Here is a 21,291-nt window from a genome sequence, read left to right as displayed (position 1 = left end):
CAGCAAAATTACACATGCTCTGAGGCTATGGCTCTCTGGTACAGAGAAAGAACACGACTAAAGTCCCAATAAGTTCATTGATCTTATTTATATGAGAAAATTTATAATACAGTCATAGCATTCTTAGCATAGAAGACTAATTGTTTGCCAAAGAGATATCAGAGCATTTCCAGATTAGCACCATGTTCGTTGGTAAGTGTTTTGGGAAAATGAATGCTGGGCTTTCTCAGTGAGTGCTCGATTTTGTTGTCTTCCTTCAAAGAGTGTCAGACTTTGTTCTGGCAGATAGTTAAGTTACTTGTAGGTTGAATTTGCCTCTTTCAAGATTTGTTTTGAAGTGTTGTTGAGGTGAATTTAGAGTATACAATTGACTCTTGAACAATGTGGGGGTTGGGGTGTCAACCCCCCTCTTCCTTGCAAGGTCGAAAATCCACATATAACTTTTGACTCCCCCAAAACTTAACTGCTTATAGCCTCTGTTGACCAGAAGCCATAGTGAGAAGATAAATAGTTAATTAACTCATATTTTGTTTGCTATATGTATTGTATACGGTGTTCTTATAATTAAGCTGGAGGAAAGGACATGTTAAAGAAATCATAAGGAAGATGGGGCACCTGGTTAGCTCAGTCGGTTGAGTGTCCAACTCTTGATTTTGGCTCAGTTCACGATCTCACGATTCATGAGACTGAGCTCCGAGTCTGGCTCTGTGCTAACAGTGCAGAGCCAGCTTGGGATTCTCTCTCCCTCTCGCTCTGCCTTCCACGCTCATGCGTGCTCTCTCTCTCTCAAAATAAATAAATAAACTTAACAACAAAAGAAAATCATAAGGAAGAGAAAGTAAGTTTACAGTACTGTACTGTATTTATTGAAAAAAATCTTTGTGTAAGTGAACCCATGCAGTTCAAATCTGTATAGATCAAGGGTCCATGTTCTTTAGGCTAGTTTACCCTTCTGTAAAGACATGACTTTTCTGAGATCTTTCCTGAATGTCCTGGGTGTTCCCCCTATTCTGGCTGTTGGAACATAAAAGTCTTGCAGCCCTGGTGAGCTCTGGCAGTTGTTCAGCTTATGGCTTCCCTTTGCCTAGCCTGTGGTGTTTCACCCTATACTGGGCACCTTTGTATTCAGGCAAAACTTAAGGAGCCCCTGAGTGTTGATTTCTGGAACACCTTGTCCCTGTAACCTCCTTAGAGTTCATCTTCTCCATTTTGCTACCCTGAATGTTCCAGATATTTTGTTCTCAAATTATGATCTCCTCAACTCAGCAAGCCCATTGTGCTCTGCTTGTGATCCCCTTCCTGCTCTGTGGTCCAGAAAGTGCCTCTAGGCAGAAAGCCAGGGTGATCTGATCATAGGGCTCACATCATTTGTTTTGCTTCTCTCAATGCTCATAGTACTGTACTGCCTGCTGTCTGAAACGGTATGGAAACAGTATTTTTCCTATATTGTATCCAATATTCTACTTATGTCAGGAGAGTAAACTTGGTCCCAGTTGCTCTCTTGTGAACAGAAGCAGAAGTCCTGTTAGAAAAACGATTATAGGGGCACCTGGGTGGCTCAGCTGGTTAAGCATCTGACTCTTGATTTCGACTCAGGTCATGATCTCATGGTTTGTGAGGTCGAGCCCCATGTTGGGCTCCGTGCTGACAGTGTGGAGCCTGCTTGGGATTCTCTCTCTCCCTCTCTCTCTCTCTGCCCCTCCCCCTCTTGTGTGCGTGTGTGCATGCACTCTACCTCTCAGGATAAATAAAACATTAAAAAAATAATTATACCACTGAAACACATGAACATTAGTTCTGGCAGTTTGTTGGTCTTAAAATAACACCAGGGCAAAATCCATGGTGTGATGAAGAAAGAAAAAAAAAAATCAGATTAGCACAGTAAAACAACTACAACAATATTAAACATACAGCATTATGTATGGAACGTATTATATATGTTAAATATATGTAACTTAATCCTCCCAACAACCACGTTTATGTAAGGGCTATTATTACCTACATTTTATAGAATTGGAGATTAAGGTATGGAAAAAAGAAGTAATCAAAGTCATACAGCTAGTATATGGTGGATCTAAGGTTTGAATCAGGCAGTATTGGCCAATAAAAATTACTGTCTCAGATCTCCCACCTGTCTCCACTGGACAGTCTGGTATTTAAGACTATAGCATTGCTCCAAATTCAATTCTGTGTTCTCTCTCTCTCTCACTCTCACTCTCTCATCTTCTTGCTTCGAACTCCAACCCTGAGGGGATCTTTTAACTGAAAACTTTTTAATACCATCATTATGTGAATGACCCCCAAATCTATAGCTATAGATATGTTTCCTTGACTCCAGAGAACACCTCTTTCTACCTACCTACTCCACATTCCTGTGTATCTCTTATCAGTACTCTGACTTGGTCTCGAATTGAATTTAGTACCTACTTGTTCTTTCTGTGATCCCTACCTCAGTTAGTGGGCTGTGTCTTTTCTTAAAGGATGATGAAATATTTTGAGATCCTGTTCTATCAGGTATATAGGACCTGTTTTACTTATGAAATGTCTCTTAAGATCCTTTTTCTGTTTCTGCTGTCTTAATTCAAGGCCTCTTCCTCTGTTATTGAGCAATTGCGACAGAAACTTACTTGGTCTTCCTGTTTTTATTCTCCTGTTCTTTCTGTCACTCACAGTACTTCCTTTCAGAGTTAGCATAAAAATCAAGTGAATTTGCCAATACCTTGATTAAAACCCTCTGCTGCTCATCATTGTGTTCTAAGTCAGGAGTTAGGAACAAGGCTTTAGAATGTGAGTTAAATTTCCTTTTGACACTTTCTAGCCATAATACTTTGGGAATTTACTTAACCCATTAATCTTAATTTCCTCTTCTGTAAAATGGGCAAGATGATAGTTCCTCCTCATGAAAGTGTTAGGAAGAATCAATGAAATAAAAAATATATGAAATACTTCAATACTTTGTACATACTCAATAAATAAAAGTTATTACTGTGAAGATAATATCATTGACAGCCTTCTCACCTTGACTCCACCACACCTTGCCTTGTGTTACAGGTTTCAGATCTAGTGGATGCTTTGCTAATGTGGCCCACACTTTCCACACTTCCATGTTTTGGCTCATGTTTGGCTCCATTTCTTCAGTCTGGAACAGTCCTCCCTGAGCCTCTTCTCTGCTTGTTGAAAGGATATTGTCCCACCTTACCTGCAAAACCTTTCTCATTTGCCACTGTCAGAATTAATTACCCTTTAGGGCTTCCCTAGTCTTAATGAGAGAATATACCATTATAGTTAGTTCATTCTTCTAGCTTTTAGCTTGTGCCAAGAGTTGGGGTCTAAAGAGTCAGAAAAATAGCAAGATGCGTAAGTGTTAGTTGCTATTGTTATTTTTATTAGTCGTCTGCTTGTCGTGTTCTTCAGACTGCTGTCTTCTCAAGGGCAAAAATCACGTGATGCATTTTTGTCTCCTCCCACACTGTAGTACAGTCCCTTGTTTATAATGAGTTCTTGAGTCGGTGTGTGTTGGAATTAAAGGATTGGACTTTTTTCTCTGACGCTGCCTGAGAGTGGAAGGAAGTGAGATGGCTAAGGTTAGAGGTGATCCTTTCTGGATCAGTTTCCCTCCTGAGGAACGGGAACAGAGTCCCGCATCAGCTTGGCTGTGGTAGCAGAATTCTTACTGTAACAACTTATTTTAGTTTTCTTTTTTTTTTTTTTAGCAAAGCAAGGCCTTTACATTCTGAAAGCAAACAAATGTGTGAAATATCACTAATGAGGCAGAATTTTTTTTGATCTCAAATACACTTCTCCCTTTGTTCCTTTACTTTCCTACCACCTCTTTAGTTACTTGATACTTGAAAATAATTTGATCTTTAGGAAAATTAGTATATTTTCTAAATACTGTTTTACATTGAGTTGAATATTCTACTTATAAACACAATAAATGTAAATAAATATGAGGCTGGCTTTTTCAGGCATTTACCCTGTGATCAAAGATAGACATCTCATTCCTTAGGAAATCTCAAGAAAATTTACAACAATGAAAAAAGGTATGTTTTCTTCATTCATTTCCTCTTTCTTGCTTTTGTTCAGATTTGAATAGAAAAGTAGTTATTGAGGAAAATACAATTTAAAAAGCTGTTTTACAATATCTGCTTTTAGAGAAATGATTTACGAAGTGCTATGTTAAAAAATAAGGCAGTTGTAAAAATGCCTTTTAGTAGCTGTGGATCTGAGAAACTGTGTTCTTGCTGTTTGATATTGGATCTTTGAAACAAGAAGCTAAATTACAACATTTTGAACTGTGTTAGCTTGGTGGTTTTCTTTTTTTTTTTTTTATTTTTTTTTATTTTTTATTTTTAATTTTTATTTTTTTTTTATTTTTTATTTTTGGGACAGAGAGAGACAGAGCATGAACGGGGGAGGGGCAGAGAGAGAGAGAGAGACAGAATCGGAAACAGGCTCCAGGCTCCGAGCCATCAGCCCAGAGCCTGACGCGGGGCTCGAACTCACAGACCGCGAGATCGTGACCTGGCTGAAGTCGGACGCTCAACCGACTGCGCCACCCAGGCGCCCCAACTTGGTGGTTTTCTATAAATAATTACTGATGGAGAAAGTGTATTGGTATAATAGTAATTTTATAAATATTTCAGATATAATTACTGATTCAATTTGGATTAAGCAAAATAAAGACATAAAATAAATAAGGTGATTTAAGATTGTATTGGTATTTAAAGGCTTCTAGGTAATGGTCCTCTATCGTGTGGTACCTGTTAAATGAAACCTGAAATACTCCCCAGACAGCAGGGGAAGAAATGCCATACAAATAAGTGATCCAAAGGACATAAACCTAAATGATTGAAAATGAGTTTAAAACCTTGTATCACTTGGGAGTTTTATTTATTTATTTTTTAATTTTTAAAAGTTTATTTACACTGGAGAGAGAGAGAATGCAAGTGGGGAGGGTAGAGAGAGAAGAGAGAGAATTCCAAGCAGGTTCTGTGCTGCCAGAGCAGAGCCTTGATAAAGGACTCGAACTCACAAACTGCGAGATCATGACCTGAGCTGAAATCAAGAGTTGGATGCTTAGCTAACTGAGCCACCCAGGTGCCCCTCACTTTAGAGTTTTGGATTGAGTCTGACTTTTCATAGAAACATACATATATTTTCTCTTTTTTTTTTTTCTGATAACAGTCCACTGTTTTCAGAGCCCCCTTCCCCATTTTAAATAACTTTGTCTTTTTTTTAACTCCAACATGGTCTGAGTATGGGAGATTACTCTTCAGCCCACAGACCATGCATGGTGTTCATATGGCTTCACAGACGACTTTCAGAACAGCCCCTGGGTTTAGGAACCATGTAGGTCCCTTAATTTACATATGGGAAAGTGAAGCCTTGAGTGGCTTAAGTCAGCAGTCACAAATTATGACATGCAGATGGAATTTAGACCTACAGGCATGTTTTGTTTGGCCTCTTAGGATGCTTTAAAATTTTTGAGCAAACGGTTAAAAATCAGGAAATTTTTAGCTTCTCATGAAAATTTGGAGTATCTGGCACTGTTAGACTGATATTCCTGCATGATATCAATTGACGAAAGTTATGTCTCAGCTTCGTCTTTTACATTATTTATGTATCCTCAAGGTTTACCATATTCACAATTCTCTTTTGTCTTATCCCTGACTATGTTTTACTTAGTCATGTCACCTGCCTTGCCCTTTTGAAAATTTTTGTTATATCAGTAAGTCAGAGGCAGAGTAGAAAATAGAAACTTTTTCCTTGACCCCCTAAGCAATTGTAGGTTCCCGCTTTCATCACTGAGGCACTGATTTATAAGCCTTGGGTTCTAGCCCTTCCATTGCCATTGGCTTGCTGTGTGGCATTGAACAAGTTTCTTAACCCCTCTGAAATTTAGTTTTGATATCTGTCAAATGGTCAGAGTAATAAGCATTTAAATAGTTTACATAGTTTTAAAAAATCTAAAGGTTTATATAAAAAACAGCCTTATAATTAATATTTTGGTTTAATATTTTGTTCTATATTACATTGCTTAAAAATGCTGCTTTACCCAAAAAATACAAAAGCACTAATTCAAAGGGATACATGCACCCCTATGTTGACAGCAGCATTATGTGCAATCGCCAAATTATGGAAGCAAAGTGTCCGTGGATAGATGAATGGATAAAGGAGATGTGGTATACATACCATAATGGAATATTATTCAGTCATAAAAAGAATGAAATCTTGCCATTTGCAATGATGTGGATGGAGCTAGAGAGTATAATGCTAACCAAAATGAGTTAGTCAGAGAAAGACAAATGCAATATGATTTCACTCATCTGTGGAATTTAAGAAACAAAACAAATGAACAAAGGGGAAATAAAAAGAGACTTAATTGTAGAGAACAAACTGATGGTTACCAGAGGGGAGGCGGATGGGGGAAAATAGGTGATGGTTAGGGAGTGCCCTTGTTGTGATGAGCACTGGGTGATATATGGAAGTGTTGAATCACTGTATTGTACGCCTGAAGCTAATGGGACACTGTGTGCTAACTATACTGGAATTAAAAAAAGTAGAACTAGGTGACTGGGAAATTAATAGTAATGTCCTGTAGACAATTTAAATATATGTACTAAAAATGTAAAAATAAAAGAGTGCTGCTTCAATTAATGAATGCCCTTTTCCTACTGTGAACACCTTCAGTGCATTCTATAGGATAAAGTCCAAATTTCTCTGCCTTACAACATCCCCTACCATTTGGTTGCAGAATACCTTACCAAAGTACCTTTTACTTTGTATAGAACAGAACTGACTTTCACTCATTCACCGTTTAACACCTACCCCCACACCCACCTGTCCCCACTCATTCTTTTTTCCATTAAATATTGAGCACTTCTGCTGTGCCAGGTACAACTTGGGGCACAGAAGACTACAAAAACTGAACCAGACCAAGACTCTGCTTCTAACGTTCTCGTACTTAAGCCTTATATTTTAGGCAGGTCAGTATTGTGTATCTTGAATACATCTTATATATGCTTGTCTCTTTTGTTCATACTCTTCTCCTTTTCTCTTTCTTTCATTCAACAAATATTTAATGATCGCTTATTGTGTCAGGTATTTTTCACTGGGTGTTGGTATTATAGCAGAGCATAGTCCCCGCTCCCTTGGAATTTATGTTCTTGTGAGATGAATAAGACATTAAGCAAACACATAAAATATATGTCATAAGGGCTATGAAGTAAATTGTAGCAGAATAAGGAAGATAGAACGTAGTGGTGGTGGGCCATGGTGCTATTATTTTGGAAGGAATGGTGAGAGACAGCCTTTCTAATATGGTAATTTGAACAAAGTCCTGAAGGAACCAAGGGAGAGAAACAAGAGGCTATCTGGAGGAAGAGTGATTCAGACAGAGGGTGCAACAAGTATATGTCCCAAGGGTGCGCCCTTGGGACAGTGAGGTGGTCAATAGAGCAGGAGTGGAGAAAGCGAGCAGGAGAGGGGTAAGAGATGAGTTCTGAAAGGTAGAAGGGTCCAGATCCTGAAGATCAATTACTGACCACGGTAAGCACCTTGGCTTTTGGCTCTAGAATGAGTTGTATCTCCTCTGAATGTTTACTTCACATTCCTTTGTGAAACCTTCCTTGACCATCCCTGTTGACAATGATTTCTGCCCCTAACTCCTGGCACAACTGCTGACCATGTCCTTTGTTGTTTAACCGACTAAGGCAATGCCTGGTTGTCTTCTTATGTGTCCTCTGTTTTGTCCTAACTTCTTTGTAACTTCCTCTAGCATAGGGACTCGTCGTTACACCTTTCTGTCCTAAATTTTGCTTTGTATCTAGTGTATGTTTGTACCTAGTGTATGTTTGTTTGGTGAGGCTCTTGCTTCAGAGATCAGCAATAGGAGTTTGAAAGTGATGTCTAAGAAAGAAGGGAAAAGACTTGGTGGTTAAATATAAGGAATGATGTCAAGGTTTTGTTATCCTGGGATGATAACAGTGCTATGGACAGATGAAGGAAAGCTAGGAAGAGAAACTGATTTTGGGGTAGATAGATGAATTTAGTTTGCAATTTACTGACCTTTGCATGCTAGCAGGATAACCACATTAAGCTGTGTGGAATGATTTGGGTATGTCAGAACATATACAGAGTACTGGTGTTATTTGCTGGTATTATTTGACTGCTGACTACTGTATGTAGTTTCAAGAGCAGGGACAGCCTCCTACTCATATTTCTAGTGCCTGGAACAAGGGCTGGCAAATAATAGGTGCTTAGGTCATAGGCACTTAATATAGTTCTACTGAGATGAGAGGTAGCTGTGATGCACATTGTCAATAGCTCATGGGCCCTGGAATCACATTATTGTGGGTCTGAATACCAGCCCCACCACCTTCCGTGCGTTGTGGTCTTGGTTGAGCACGTGACCCCTCTGAATCTCAGTGTCCTCATTTGGAAAATGGAACGATAAGACCTTCCCTGCAGGGCTTCAGGTAATGAATGTAGGCATAGATCCTGGCACGGAGTAGTGGTTTAAGATACAATACCTATTCATTCAGCTGTAATTGTTAATATTATTATTATAAAAAAGGTAATGCTTTCACTATTGAATTTCAGACTCTTAGGCTTAGAAAAGATCTCAAAAGTAACCTGTTTCTGGTAACTGTTTTGTGTATTTTAGTAACATTTATGATCAGATATGGTTAGTGTCCAATCTGCATAGAATCACCTACATCAGCCAATCCTGCCAATGCATATAGAACTCGGAGACTAATAAGTTAAACGTTGCTGGAACTTGGACTCATAGTACATCAGTTACTGTTATTATGTACATTAGTATTCTAGAAGCTTACACCAGCCATTATATTCCCATCTATCAAAATAGCCTCATGGTGGGATAGGACTTGATAGACATGTTGGATGACAAATAATAGTGGAATTACATAGTATCTTGCGTTTGGAGATGTATCTCCTTAAATAGGATGGAATCATTTTACAGAAGATGAATGAAATCAGTGCTAGATTTAGAGAAGCAGAGTTTTTTCTTGATTAAATTTTTTTATTTTTTAACATACCTGAAATCTTTTTTCTTCAGATCACACATTGAGATTTTGTAGCTTTTTGGACTAGAGTCCTTTTCTATTCCTTTTTTGTTTTCTCTTGATGTAACTCACAAATTGAAATACATCTTTTGAAATGGTTTCCTGATTTTGTAGGTCTCTTCTGGCTCTGATTCCTTGGGAGCTGCTGGGTGCCTCTCAAACTGTATGCTTACTTTTTGCTTTGGAGCAGATGTCGTGGCACTAAGACCCAGAAACCGTTTGCTCTGTGTGGCTGGAGCTGGGCAGGCTGTGCTCACACTGAAGGGAAGGAAGTCATTAGTGCAGACTGAGCTGTGGAGTTGGGTTCTTGCAGGATTTCCTTCCAGCCTTTCCCCACTAAGGTTCTTGGGAATTAAAAAAAAAAAATCTAAACACACAAACCAAGTTTTCCTATTTACAGTGTTCAGGGAAGGTAGGCATTTCGGGAAAGGCAGATCCTTTCCCCAAGTTAGCCAAGAAGGAAGAAAAAGCAGCGTAAAGAAGCTCTGATTACAGATCTTTGGAATTTTCTTTGCTAAATTTTACAAACGAGAAATACACCCAGAATTTTGGGAGTTGCTCCAGGCTGCGCGTGAGGGTTTGATTGCTTGTCTAATCTTTTTTTTTGAGAAGAGGAGAATTCGCCAAAAGGGGTTTGGATGGCAGGAGCCCGGCTCCGTTTCTGCAGCAGCTCTCGTCCTGAGTCTGTTCTCTGAGGGAGGGTCTCTGCAGCCGGCTTGGAGACCCCCTGCTGCAGGCTCCTTTTGCAGGCGCTTGGCTGGGGGGGGGGGGAAAATGCCCCGCTCTGGCAGGAGTACGGTGGTTGCTGCTGGGACTTCCTAGCCCGGTGGGAAGTGTGTTCGTGGTGTGGGGATACTTTTCATTGAACTGAAGGCGAAAAGACTGGACTCTCCTGGGCTTTTTCCCTTCGCAGTGAATATGGGGAAGAATTAGGGGGTGGGAGGGAGGCAGCATGACTTGCAGTCGCGGCTGCCCTGCATCTGCCCCCAGCCCCCAGCCAGCATCTTGATGTTCCACGTATCGGCTGTACAAATATGATGAAATGGCAGCCCCGGAAGAAGGTAAGTGTCCTGGAGCGGGGACGGGGCCCTGATGCCCGACCCAGGGAAGGGTGACTGGGGGCGGTTGCCCTCGGGTCCCTCCATCCCTTCTGTAGTTTGCTGGGCTGGCCGGTCCAAGCATCTCAGTCCCTTTAGGGACTCGGCGCCAGTCCCCCAGGGACGAGTTACTAAGTCTAGCCTGCGTCCACTGCCCTCTTAAGTTTTTCCTTCTTGGTGTGCCTGGAGTCTCAGGGGTGACAGCTCAGAAACACCCGGTTGCTTTAGAAGCCCCGTGAAGCCAGCGACACGATTACCTTTGCGAGGACCCAGCCAAGAGCTGCCAGAGTCCAAGGACTCGGTGGCGCCCTGTCTCTGGGGGTGCCATTTGGGGCCGCACCCTCCCCCCCCCCCATACATTCCAGCGTCCCTGCAGGTGGGTGTTGCAGCACCTACTTCCCCAAGGGGTTAATAGGTTGCGAGCCTCTGGCAGCTGCTTCCCAAGGGCCCCGCTGGGGGGCGAACATCCCCAGCACAACCGCCCAGCAGCTGGTTCCCGGGCAGCCCGGCCGCGGGGCCTCCTGCCCCGGCGCCTGGGGCCGGCCCGGGCCTTCTGCCTGCGGGGCTCCCGGGCTGCCGCGTGGGCCCGCGCGAGTGCGCGCGCCGGCCATTGTGCACGGGTGTGTGTCTGTGCGTGTCAGCGTGCACGGGCGTGTGTGCATCGATCGTGGGGAAGAGGGGGAGGGGGCACTTTGCTTTTTGCGAGATTATTTCCTAATATGGCTCCTTTGTTGAGAACTCACGAAAAAAAAATCCAGTGGTTCTATCAAAATAAATTGCTATTGGTCCCAGAAATAACGTTTCTAAATGTGGGACTGGTCCCTACCCCAGGACGCTCAGGGAGAAAGACAGCTTTCTTTAAGTTGTTGGCGGCTGTAGGTTTGGCTAGGGTTCCCTTTTGCTAACTTGTCTGACTGGCGCTGTTAGGTGAACCCAGTGGTTCACTGCATAGCAGGACCTCCCCCCCAAATACCTCGTTTGGCCATGGTTTTTATTGACATTCTTCTAAAGGAAAGCACAGCGAACTGAATGTGCTGTGCCCCTCCCCAGCCTTGACCTGTCTCGGTTAGCAGCTGGATGGTGTTTTACTTGAACTAGCCAAACTGACTCCTTCTTTGTGGCATGATGTGCGATACCGTGTTTTATACCAGAGTTGAGATAGAAATCATGTGGGAGATGATTCTCTGATATTGTGCGTTTGCTATATTGCTAGAGAATGTAACAAACCATGCTTTAGTATAGCCTGGTAAATTGAAAGGTTTTCTTTGATATGTAATTAATGCAATTTTGATCTCTGACACTAGGTCATTTCTACCTCCTCCTGAAGTCAGAATCTCTCATATATTAGTTCTCATCGTAGAGCCTCTTTCAGTGAGATTGGTTTCATTTACTTTAGTTAAAAGAGATCCACGTTATCACCTCCTTCTAATCCCCAATCAAATTCAGAGTCAGGTTGAGGAAAACCATAGAAGAAACCATATAATTAAGCAATTTAAACAGACACTGTGTATTCCGAAAGTGCTCCCCCATTTCTTCTATATTTGTAAATTGCATATTTATGAGTACTTTTAAGATGTCTGCAAACTATACATTCATAAATGTCTGTTTTTTCTATTTTACCCAATATGCAGTAACTCATGCAGTTATGTCTGTGGAAACCCCTCTGGGTACTGGTATTGCTTGAACCACGGAAGTATTATTCTTGGCAGTCAGGTGGATTTCTGGACTCTGGAAGATTCTGTTTCAAGTGTTAGGATTCACTCTGCAGTATTTACTCACTCTATGATGCTTAAATGGCTATAACAGAAGGTTGTGTTTATCCACTGTATTCATAATCCCAAACCATCATGTTATAAAGATCCAGATATAATTCTGCAGAGTTCATAGAAGATTAAAAAATAAGCTGAGCCATCAAATACTGTGTGATTTTTTTGGTGGTGGCTTGAGAACAATTCTTGATGTTTCTACATTGGAAATGGAAGCTTCTTTGGACAATACTCAGTATTCAAAACCGGTAGGGCAACAGTAAGTCTTTATAAAAATTAGGTTTATTTTCTTATTCTTTCAAGAATACTCTCATGATCAGATCATTGCCATGGTTTCTGGCTGGGTCTGCTAACACATTTGTAGTAGAATAGTCACATGCCATGTGTTTTGCCAAACTGTTTTATAAAAATCCTTTACGCTACAGATGAAAAGTGATACTGCATTGATGTGATTTTAACAAAGCTGGGAAGATCATCTGTAGAATGCTGGCTGCCCCAAATGGCATTTGTCTATAGCTGGGCTTTATGACTAGGATTGGTTGTAACTTGCTGTCCTGGTGTCCTGTCAGGTACCAGTCCTGGCTTTTATCAATTCTGGGATAACTCTAAGAGAATGACCATAGCTTCTAGGCTGCTTTGTCTCTGAGAATACAGCTGGGATACCTGATGGAGGGGAGCTCCTTAGTCCTCTTTCTTTACTTGCTGAGTTAAACTGAATACTAAAATTCAAGATGTGTGCTCCAATATTCAATTAGGGTCTCCTAAACTTTTCACAAAGAAACCACCAAAATGTGATTAATCACGTTTCACCCTCACAACCAGTGAGGAACTTAGGACCCAGTCTTCCAGAGCATAGGGGACCTCCTACCAAGAGCCCTGTAATTCTCCCTAAAAAGTAAGATTCTGTGCAACTGTGATTGCATCATGGTAAGAATGACATTTAATATCATGCTGCCATTTTTTTCATGCCAGTAGGCATCTCTACTTGTTCTCATATCCATTCATTTAATTCTTTTTCAGTGAGGTGGCAGGTGTTCTATGTTGCATTTTACAGAGAAGGAAACAGGTTTAGAGAGATGCAATGACTTAGCCAGAGTCACATAGCATGGCAGGATTGGACCAGCCCTTGTTTACTTCAAGATGTGTGTTCTTCACCACTGTACTTGGGAGTTTATCCAGGAAAGATAAAGGCTGATTGCTGAGGTGATCTCAGTATATAAGAAGGTTAGCCATAGCTCTGCTCCCTCATTTCTGGATACTGGCACCAAGATGCTCTTCTTCCCTCTCCTTCTTGAAGAGACACAGTGATTTTATCTACCTCTGAATTCTTGGAGCATTTAGAATCTATGCTCTTCTAGGCTGTCTTTTATTGATACCAATCTTTTTTTTAATTAAATTTTTGAAGTTTATTTATTTATTTTGAGAGAGACAGAGACAGCATAAGTGAGGAAGGAGCAGAAAGAGAGAGAGGGGAGAGAGAGAATCTGAAGCAGTTTCCGTGATGCCAGTACAGAATCCAACTTGGGGCTCGAACTCATGAAACCATGAGATAGCAATCTTTTAAAAAAAATCTCTTTTCGTATCCAGCCTCTCAATTACATTTCAAATTCCTTGAGTTTGGGAACCATATCTCATACCTCTTTTTTTGGTGTCAAGGATAATATAGTTGCTCAATAAATATTGATGTAAAAGTAAAGAAGAACTATTACTTTGTAAAACTTGCATCTTCAGACTTTCTTATTCTAAGAGGTAGTAGTAAGTTTACATGTAAGAAAAGATATAAAATATTTCAATTGATTCATAGATACTAGACTGTAGTGGATTATTAAAGAGCACCAGAATATTTTGACACTTGATTCTGGTCTTTTGTAGAGAATGTTAGGAAGGGAGGGGACAGCCACACTTCCCACAGAATATCCATGGCATTCATTGTTAAAATGACATACTACCAGGAGCCATGGACCAGACTCCTGATTCAGTGTCATGATCCTTTTATTAATGTAACCTTATTGGCCTGGCAAAATATACTTTCCCCTGTGAGGCTATCGTACCACACATTATTTTTATCTTGTACTTGCAGAAATGATAGTAATTAAAATGCTCATTGCATAGAAACATGTTTGTTTACAATTCTGAAGTGATTCCTGCTCTTTAAAATCCAAGGATTAGTATCAGATAACACTGTGTAAATAAGACTGCAGTCAAAACCTGCAGGAAAGCTGCTGCTGATTGGATTTTTTCATTGCTTATCTAATGTTATTTTACTGTTCACACATAATAAAAGATCATTAATAGGAATATGTCACATAAGCGACATTAATTATGTCATTTGAGAATCATATGATGTATTTATCTTGTTATACTTGTCACATTAATACAATGTGAATCTGGCTTCTTAAATGACTTCTCTCATAGCACTTCATTTAAAAAGCTTGTTTGGAAGCTCACTTGTAAGGATTCCATCCTGTAAATCTGTGTCTTGGAATAGCTTATTCCTTTTACAGAAGGGTGTATTTCAAATCCCTGTACTTTCTCTATGATAAAGTATTTTGTTTCTGGATTTGAAAGTGAAAAGTCTCATATTAAAAAAAAATTCTTTTTAATGTTTATTTATATTAGAGACAGAAAGAGAGAGAATGAGGCAATGCATGAACGAGGGAGGGGCAGAGAGAGAGGGAGACACAGAATCCGAAGCAGGCTCCAGGCTCCGAGCTGTTAGCACGGAGCCCGATGCCGGGCTCGAACTCAGGAGCTGTGAGATCCTGGCCTGAGCCAAAGGCAGACGCTTAATCGACTGAGCCACCCAGGTGCCCCCCCCCCCCCCTTTAATGTAACAGTATGAAATTAGACTTAAAAATAATCAAACATTGTGGACAAAAGTACGTGTAAAGAGAAGTCTCACAAATCTCATGATAAAGGTCTTTCTGCAAATCCATTGTATACACCATTCCCATGTCAGTGCAACCTAGAGACCGAGGTTTTTGTTCTGGCACTTCCCATGACTTGTGTCCTTGGGCATGTCATTTAATCTTTCACATGTGACCCCCCACTGTTATAGGTTAGCACCTCATTATCACTTGCTGGATGTCTTGCAAATGGCATCCTAATGATTTTTCTTTTCCTGGTCTCTTTTTTTTTCCTCTGGTTTTTCCTTCTTACTCCTCTTAGAGTTATTGTTAGCCTCCTCCCCTCCTCCTGCCCCCACACATGTTCACATTATTCACCTCCTTAAAACCCTGCTGTGTCTCTCCATTGTTTAGTAGAGGTCTTCCAAGTGGGTAAACACACCTTGGGTTAGGGGATGTGGAAGAAAATAACTGGGTTATGAGGAAAATATGAAAACTTCTGTTTTTATGGGTTTTTTTAATTTAAAAGAATAAGAAACAAATCAAGTTTTGCTGATCTTCCAGTATGGCTTGCCACTTGTGTGCTCACTGGTTCAGAGGCCGCCAGGGATCCTTAGTGGTGCCCCCTCACTGTTCCTGTCAGTCGTTTGTTGACCTTCAGTGTGCTGTGGTCGACTAGTTTCCATCATGAAAGATTGTGCCTTAAGTGACTAATTTTATTAGAAGAAGAAGAAGAAGGAGAAGGAGAAGGAGAAAAGAAGAAGAAAAGAAGAAGAAGAAGAAGAAGAAGAAGAAGAAGAAGAAGAAGAAGAGGAGGAGGAGGAGGAGGAGGAGGAGGAGGAGGAGGAGGAGGAGGAGGAAAGGAAATTGTAGTGTGGACTGTATAGAGATGAAGAGGATGGGCTCTGCAGCTAGACGGCCTGGCTTTGAATTGACTACCTCGCTCAGCCGCTTTGTAGCTGTGTAGCCATTCCTTAACCTCTCTAGACCTCAGATGTCTCATCTACTGAAGGCGAATGGCACTTAGCTCCTAGTATGACTATGAGGATATGATGTAAAATGCGTACGAGGAGCGCCTCGCATCTAAAATGTGCTTACTGCATTTTTGCCTGTTGGTGTGACTGTATCCTACAATGCAGCTGGCCGTGGCTCATCAGGGCATGGCTGCCGTGCATTTGCGTTTACTCCTTCTTTGCCTCCAATCTCTTCTCCTTGTAGTACTCTCCTTAATTTACCTTCCTTTCGTCACTGGTCATGACTCTGAGAGCTAACTCAGTCTTCTTCTCCTTCGTGAATTCTTCTGTCCTTGCTGGGCATAGCTGGCAACACTCTCCTTTGACTGTACTTGTATGGGCTACAGTCATAGCCCTGCACTGTAGCTGTCAGTGTGTCCGTCTCTACCAGTGGAATGTTACAGGATCATAACTGAATGAGTGAATGTTTGAAAAAATGTAATGCATCTATCGAACGAGGTGGTCAGTGATCTTCAACCAGTTGGTTGACTTTGCCAGTTATTGAAGATGCCTAACGTGCAAGTTTATATCTGCCCATTTCTCACCCTCTTAGAACACCATATTGACTCCGAGGGAGGGTGATTCATTGAAGGGGTGATCTTAACTATGCACCCATTAAAAATGAAGTCACAGGGGTGCCTGGGTGGCTCAGTTGGTTAAGTAAGCGTCTGACTCTTGATTTCGGCTCAGGTCCTGATCTCATGTTTTGTGAGATGGAGCCCTGCAGCGGCCTCTGCACTGACAGCATGGAGCCTCCTTGGGATTGTCTCTCTCCCTCTTTCTTTCTGCCCCTCCCCCACTCATTCTTTCTCTCAAAATAAATAAACATTAAAAGAAAAAGAAAGTCACAGTTATGAGGTAGTGGCTGCACAATATTGTGAATGTACTGTGTGCAACTGCATTGTACCCTTTAAAATGGCTAATTTTGTGGGGCGCCTGGGTGGCTCAGTTGGTTGAGCATCTGACTCTTTTTTTTTAATGTTCATTTATTTCGAGAGAGAGAGAGAGAGAGAGGGAGAGTGAGTGAGCATGAGTAGGGGAGGGGCAGAGACAGAGGGAGACACAGAATCTGAAGCAGGCTCCAGGCTCTGAGCTGTCAGCACAGAGCCCAACACAGGGCTCGAACTCACGAACCTGAGATCATGACCTGAGCCGAAGTCAGGGGCTTAACCGACTGAGCCACCCAGGCCCCCCCCCCCCCACCTTTTTTTTTTAGTGTTTATTTGACAGTCTAACTCTTGATTTCAGCTCAGGTCATGATTCCAGGGTTGTGGGATAGAGCCCTGCATCAGGCTCAACACTGAGCATGGAACCTGTTTGAGATTCTCTCTCTCTCTCCCTCTGCCACTCTCCCCTGCTCATGCTCATGCTCATGCTCATGCTCATGCTCATACTCTGTCTTTGTCTCTCTCTAAAATTAAAAAAAACCTCTTTAAAATGGTTAATTTTGTATTATATACATTTCGCCCCAATTGAAAAAAAGGGGAGAGAAAGTTAACAGTTATTTGTGACACATCACCTGACATCAGTACAGCAACACCGTGGTTGTAAACCCCCAGAGTAAATCTTTGTTCCCTTTAGCCTTAAATATTTTTGATTCTGTAAGATTGGTAAGGAATGGTCATCTATAGAAAGCTACTTCCGGGAACATTCGGGAAGCTGGGAACGGTGGATAGACTTGATAAGAAGTGAAGGAAGTCAGTGAGGAGAAAATCTGATTTGGCACCTTTAGTGTTCAGGAGCTAGCCAGTAAACATTGCCAGTGTGAGAGGCTACAGAGTTTAATTGGCCCAACCTCAAAAAGGCGCCAGCAGCCACCTTCACTTTGCTAGTCAGTTACAGTGATGACACACTGCGCAAAACACAGCGGGAGCAAGAGAAAACCTGAAGTCCTGGCTGGCCCCGCCAGCTTTAGCTTCCACGGTGAATTCATTGAATCATTAATAACAATGTATGTCTCTGCTTTAGGAGTTTGCTTTTATTGATGTGTTAAAACCATGTAGTTTTATGGAAAGCTATAAAAATTACATCATTTAACAGACATTTTCAGGATTTATATGAATCTTTTGTCCTGAACTTTTTTGTTGTCTCTCCGCCCCCCGCAGTCCCCCAACCCGCCTTTTAGGTTTTTGTAGCTAAGAGGAATATTCTCATATGATTGAGCCCTTGGTTATTTATTGTGTTAGGGTATTCTGTCTTTGTGATTTTGAGTATTCTATGCTTTTAGCATATATTTTAAGAAAAAAACAAAATTGTGTCATTTGGCTTATACCTTCTGTGTAATAAATTTAGCATTTTTAGAAAAGATACATGAAATAAGCTTGATGACAGTTATCAAAGCTGCACATAAGCTTTTGCTGGTAGATGTCCCTCAGTTTGGATTCTTAAAGGACTGAAATTTCTCAGGGTTCTCTCTGATTATGTAAGCAACTGTCCATTCTTGAATGCACCCATATTGCTAGCATTATTTAATTTGTGGGAGATAATATTTTGTATTTATATCATGTCAGGGGATTCATACTTGTAGAGGCACACATATGGAGGCAATTCTGAGTTAGAGAGCAGTTGACATTTGGAATAGGGTCAACGTGGAGTTGGGAGCCAGGAGGTCATTGTGGGAACTCCTTGTGTTTGGACACGTACTCTCCCAAAATGCAGTACGTGTAGACTTGAACCTAGAAAGATGCTAGCTGGGCACAGGGAAGGAAGAAACTCATAAGGAAACTTTTTTGCACATCCTAGGATAACTTTGTTATATCCTATATTGGCATAACAACACTGGCAAGATTAGAAATAGCTTTTTTCTCCCCATTGATAAATTATTCCTTATTCTAGTTTGTCCAATATAGGTGTTCCTTGTTTTGAGGAAAATCAAAATACAATATTTTGAATCTGAAAGCAGACTGAATCCCAACTTACTTTATATAACTAAAAACCTTGAGTGTCCATGGGGCGCCTGGGTGGCTCAGTTGGTTGTGCGTCTGACTCTTGATTTCAACTCAGGTCATGATCTCACGGTTTATGGGATTGAGCCCCACGTTGGGCTCTGCACTGACAGTATGGAGCCTGCTTGGGATTCTCTCTGCCCAACCCCCCCCCGCCCCCGACCCTCCTCTCCTCATGCTCGCTCTCTCTCTGTCTCTCAAAATAAATAAACATTAAAACACACACACACACACACACACACACAAACACACACCCTTAAGTGTTCATTATATTTATTTGGATCATACTTAACTGCTCTGACAATTAGTTGTGAAGCATATTTTATTTTTTAAATATTTATAAATGAACATAAGAGGTATGCATGCACACATTTCAGTATTATGTTCAACTGTGGTGTCTATGAAAAACTATAGTGCTTAAGCCCAGACCTATCGGATATTTTTGGAGCTGTGTGTGTTTGTGGAGTTGAGATTTTCAGGCATAAATAAGATTGTTGTTTTTGAGGAGTAGAAAGAAAATGTCATAGGGGGTGACTGTGGACTCATTTTCATTTTGGTTGGATTTTGGGTTTTTATTACTTAATAATTAGCTTTTTCTGATAGAGGGTAGGCTTGAGATAGAAAAGATAAAATGCAAACCACTTTGTTTTATTATTAATAATTTTGGAAAAGATTTTAGGTTGAACTGTGTGAAATTGTTGATGTTTGACCATCTTTTACCTACAAAAATAGAAATTTATTATGGTTTAATTAATATTTGGGGGGTTAGGGATGGTGGTGATAAATATTGAAATTAAGACTAAAATGTGTTTGGGGGATTAATTATGAATTAATTTCAAAGTCACTATGGTTTCTTTGGAAAATCACTACACTAATATTTAATTTATCCATGGTGTTCTTGTGAATTTCTTGTTAATTCAAACTTAATTCATCAACTGCCAACCCTTGTTAAATTTCAAACATTTTTTTTGATGTGAAATTTTCTAAAATGTATTACACATTTCCTGCCTTCTTAAAGAGAAGGTACTAAATGTGAATCAAACTTCTGATTGATGGGGCACCTGGGTGGTTCATTCAGTCAAGCATCCGACTCTTGATTTCAGCTTGGGTCATTATCTCATGGTTTGTGGGTTCGGGCCCCACATCGGGCTCTGTGCTGACAGTGTGGAGCCTACTTGGGATCCTCTCTCTCTTGCTCTCTCTCTGTTCCTCCCCCACTTGGGCATACTCTCTCTCTCTCTCTCTCTCTCTCTCTCTCAAAATAAATAAATAAACTTAAAAAAATTATAAACTTCTGATTGCTTAGGATATTATCACAAACATGAGTTATCCTACTTTGCTATAGTATAGCAATACTATAGGAGTTTTTAAGGAATGTAGAGTTATTTGTTCCTATACCGAATGACCCTAGATTGTTCCTTGATTCTTTAAAAATACTTTTATGTCTTCTTTGTAGAGTTTTTTTCTTTCTCTCCATGTTGCCCACAATAATGCTGCTGTCATGTGCCTACCTCCTGCGGTTTGTTGTGTGTATCTGTTTCCTGTCTGTGGTGGGTAGGAAACCCAGCTAACTGAGTCTTAGCTTGTGATTAAGACAAAAGTAAGTACTCAGAACGAGGGTTTCTCTTACAAGTATGTGAACTTTAGAGTGTGAACTGCGGCTTTCTATTTTGACAGCATAGAGGTTTTTTGTTTTTTGCTTTTTTAATACTTTCTGGTTTTAGGCTAGGTTTTAGGTTGTTGAGGTGGTTAAATAAGTGACCTTTTGATAAGTGAGATATTTATTATGCTGTTGATTACCAAGAGTTAGATATATATGAGGAGGCATGATCACAGGGTTTGAAAATGAAAACATTTGAATTGATTTGATAAATACCACTGTCGTTTTTCTTTTCTTTGTCTTTGCTTTGGTGTGTCTGGCTTGGCATTTTTAAAAATAACTTGTTCATATATATACACAGAAGGAACCAACAGCAGTAGTTTATGTGAAGGGTAGAATTGCGTATTCTAGGGAATGTATGTGATTGCCTTTGAGAAGAAATGACCAAAGGATGTGGGATTTATTTAAATAGTAATTAGTTACACATTAATTAACTAAAACATTATTTTTTTATTGACACAAGTATTACTTATTTTAAACAGCATTTTTGGTTTTAGCCTAGGCTCTTGCTAGACAATATTTATGATACTGAGACTAAAACATTTTTCGGAATGAAAGGACCTTAAGGAGCGCTTCGTGTTCCAGATGAGGAAGCAGAGTCCCAACAGTAGGGTAAACTGGCACCTTTGTTTTCTTTCTTTAATTTTTTTTAATGTTTATTCATTTTTGAGAGACAGAGTGTAAACAGGGGAGGGGCAGAGAGAGAAGAATCCGAAGCAGGCTCCAGGCCCTGAGCTGTCAGCCCAGAGCCACCAGCACAGAGCCAGATGCAGGGCTCGAAGCCACAAACCACAAGATCATGACCTGAGCTGAAGTCAGATGCCTAACCGGCTGAGTGCCCCAGGTGCCCCAACTGGCACCTTTAGAATCACATA

At 40.7% G+C, this 21,291-nt stretch overlaps 1 protein-coding gene across 4 annotated transcripts in view; it reads left to right on the top strand.

The window, feature by feature from the left end:
• TTC28 (tetratricopeptide repeat domain 28) overlaps positions 1 to 21,291 on the top strand; it is a 637,046-nt gene that overhangs the window by 196,340 nt on the left and 419,415 nt on the right. The window contains exon 1 of one of the 4 annotated variants that reach the window (XM_058693131.1): positions 9,313 to 10,150. The exons of the other annotated variants lie outside the window; for them this stretch is intronic. Within the exon in view, the coding sequence (XP_058549114.1) occupies positions 10,124 to 10,150 (27 nt within the window). The 5' untranslated portion in view covers positions 9,313 to 10,123. Of the gene's footprint in view, positions 1 to 9,312; positions 10,151 to 21,291 lie in introns of those variants that run through there. 4 annotated transcript variants of the gene reach the window in all.

The sequence above is a fragment of the Neofelis nebulosa genome, chromosome 11 (assembly GCF_028018385.1).
Source record: "Neofelis nebulosa isolate mNeoNeb1 chromosome 11, mNeoNeb1.pri, whole genome shotgun sequence".
NCBI classification, from domain to species: Eukaryota; Metazoa; Chordata; class Mammalia; order Carnivora; family Felidae; genus Neofelis; species Neofelis nebulosa.
This window is presented reverse-complemented; position numbering and strand designations above follow the sequence as displayed.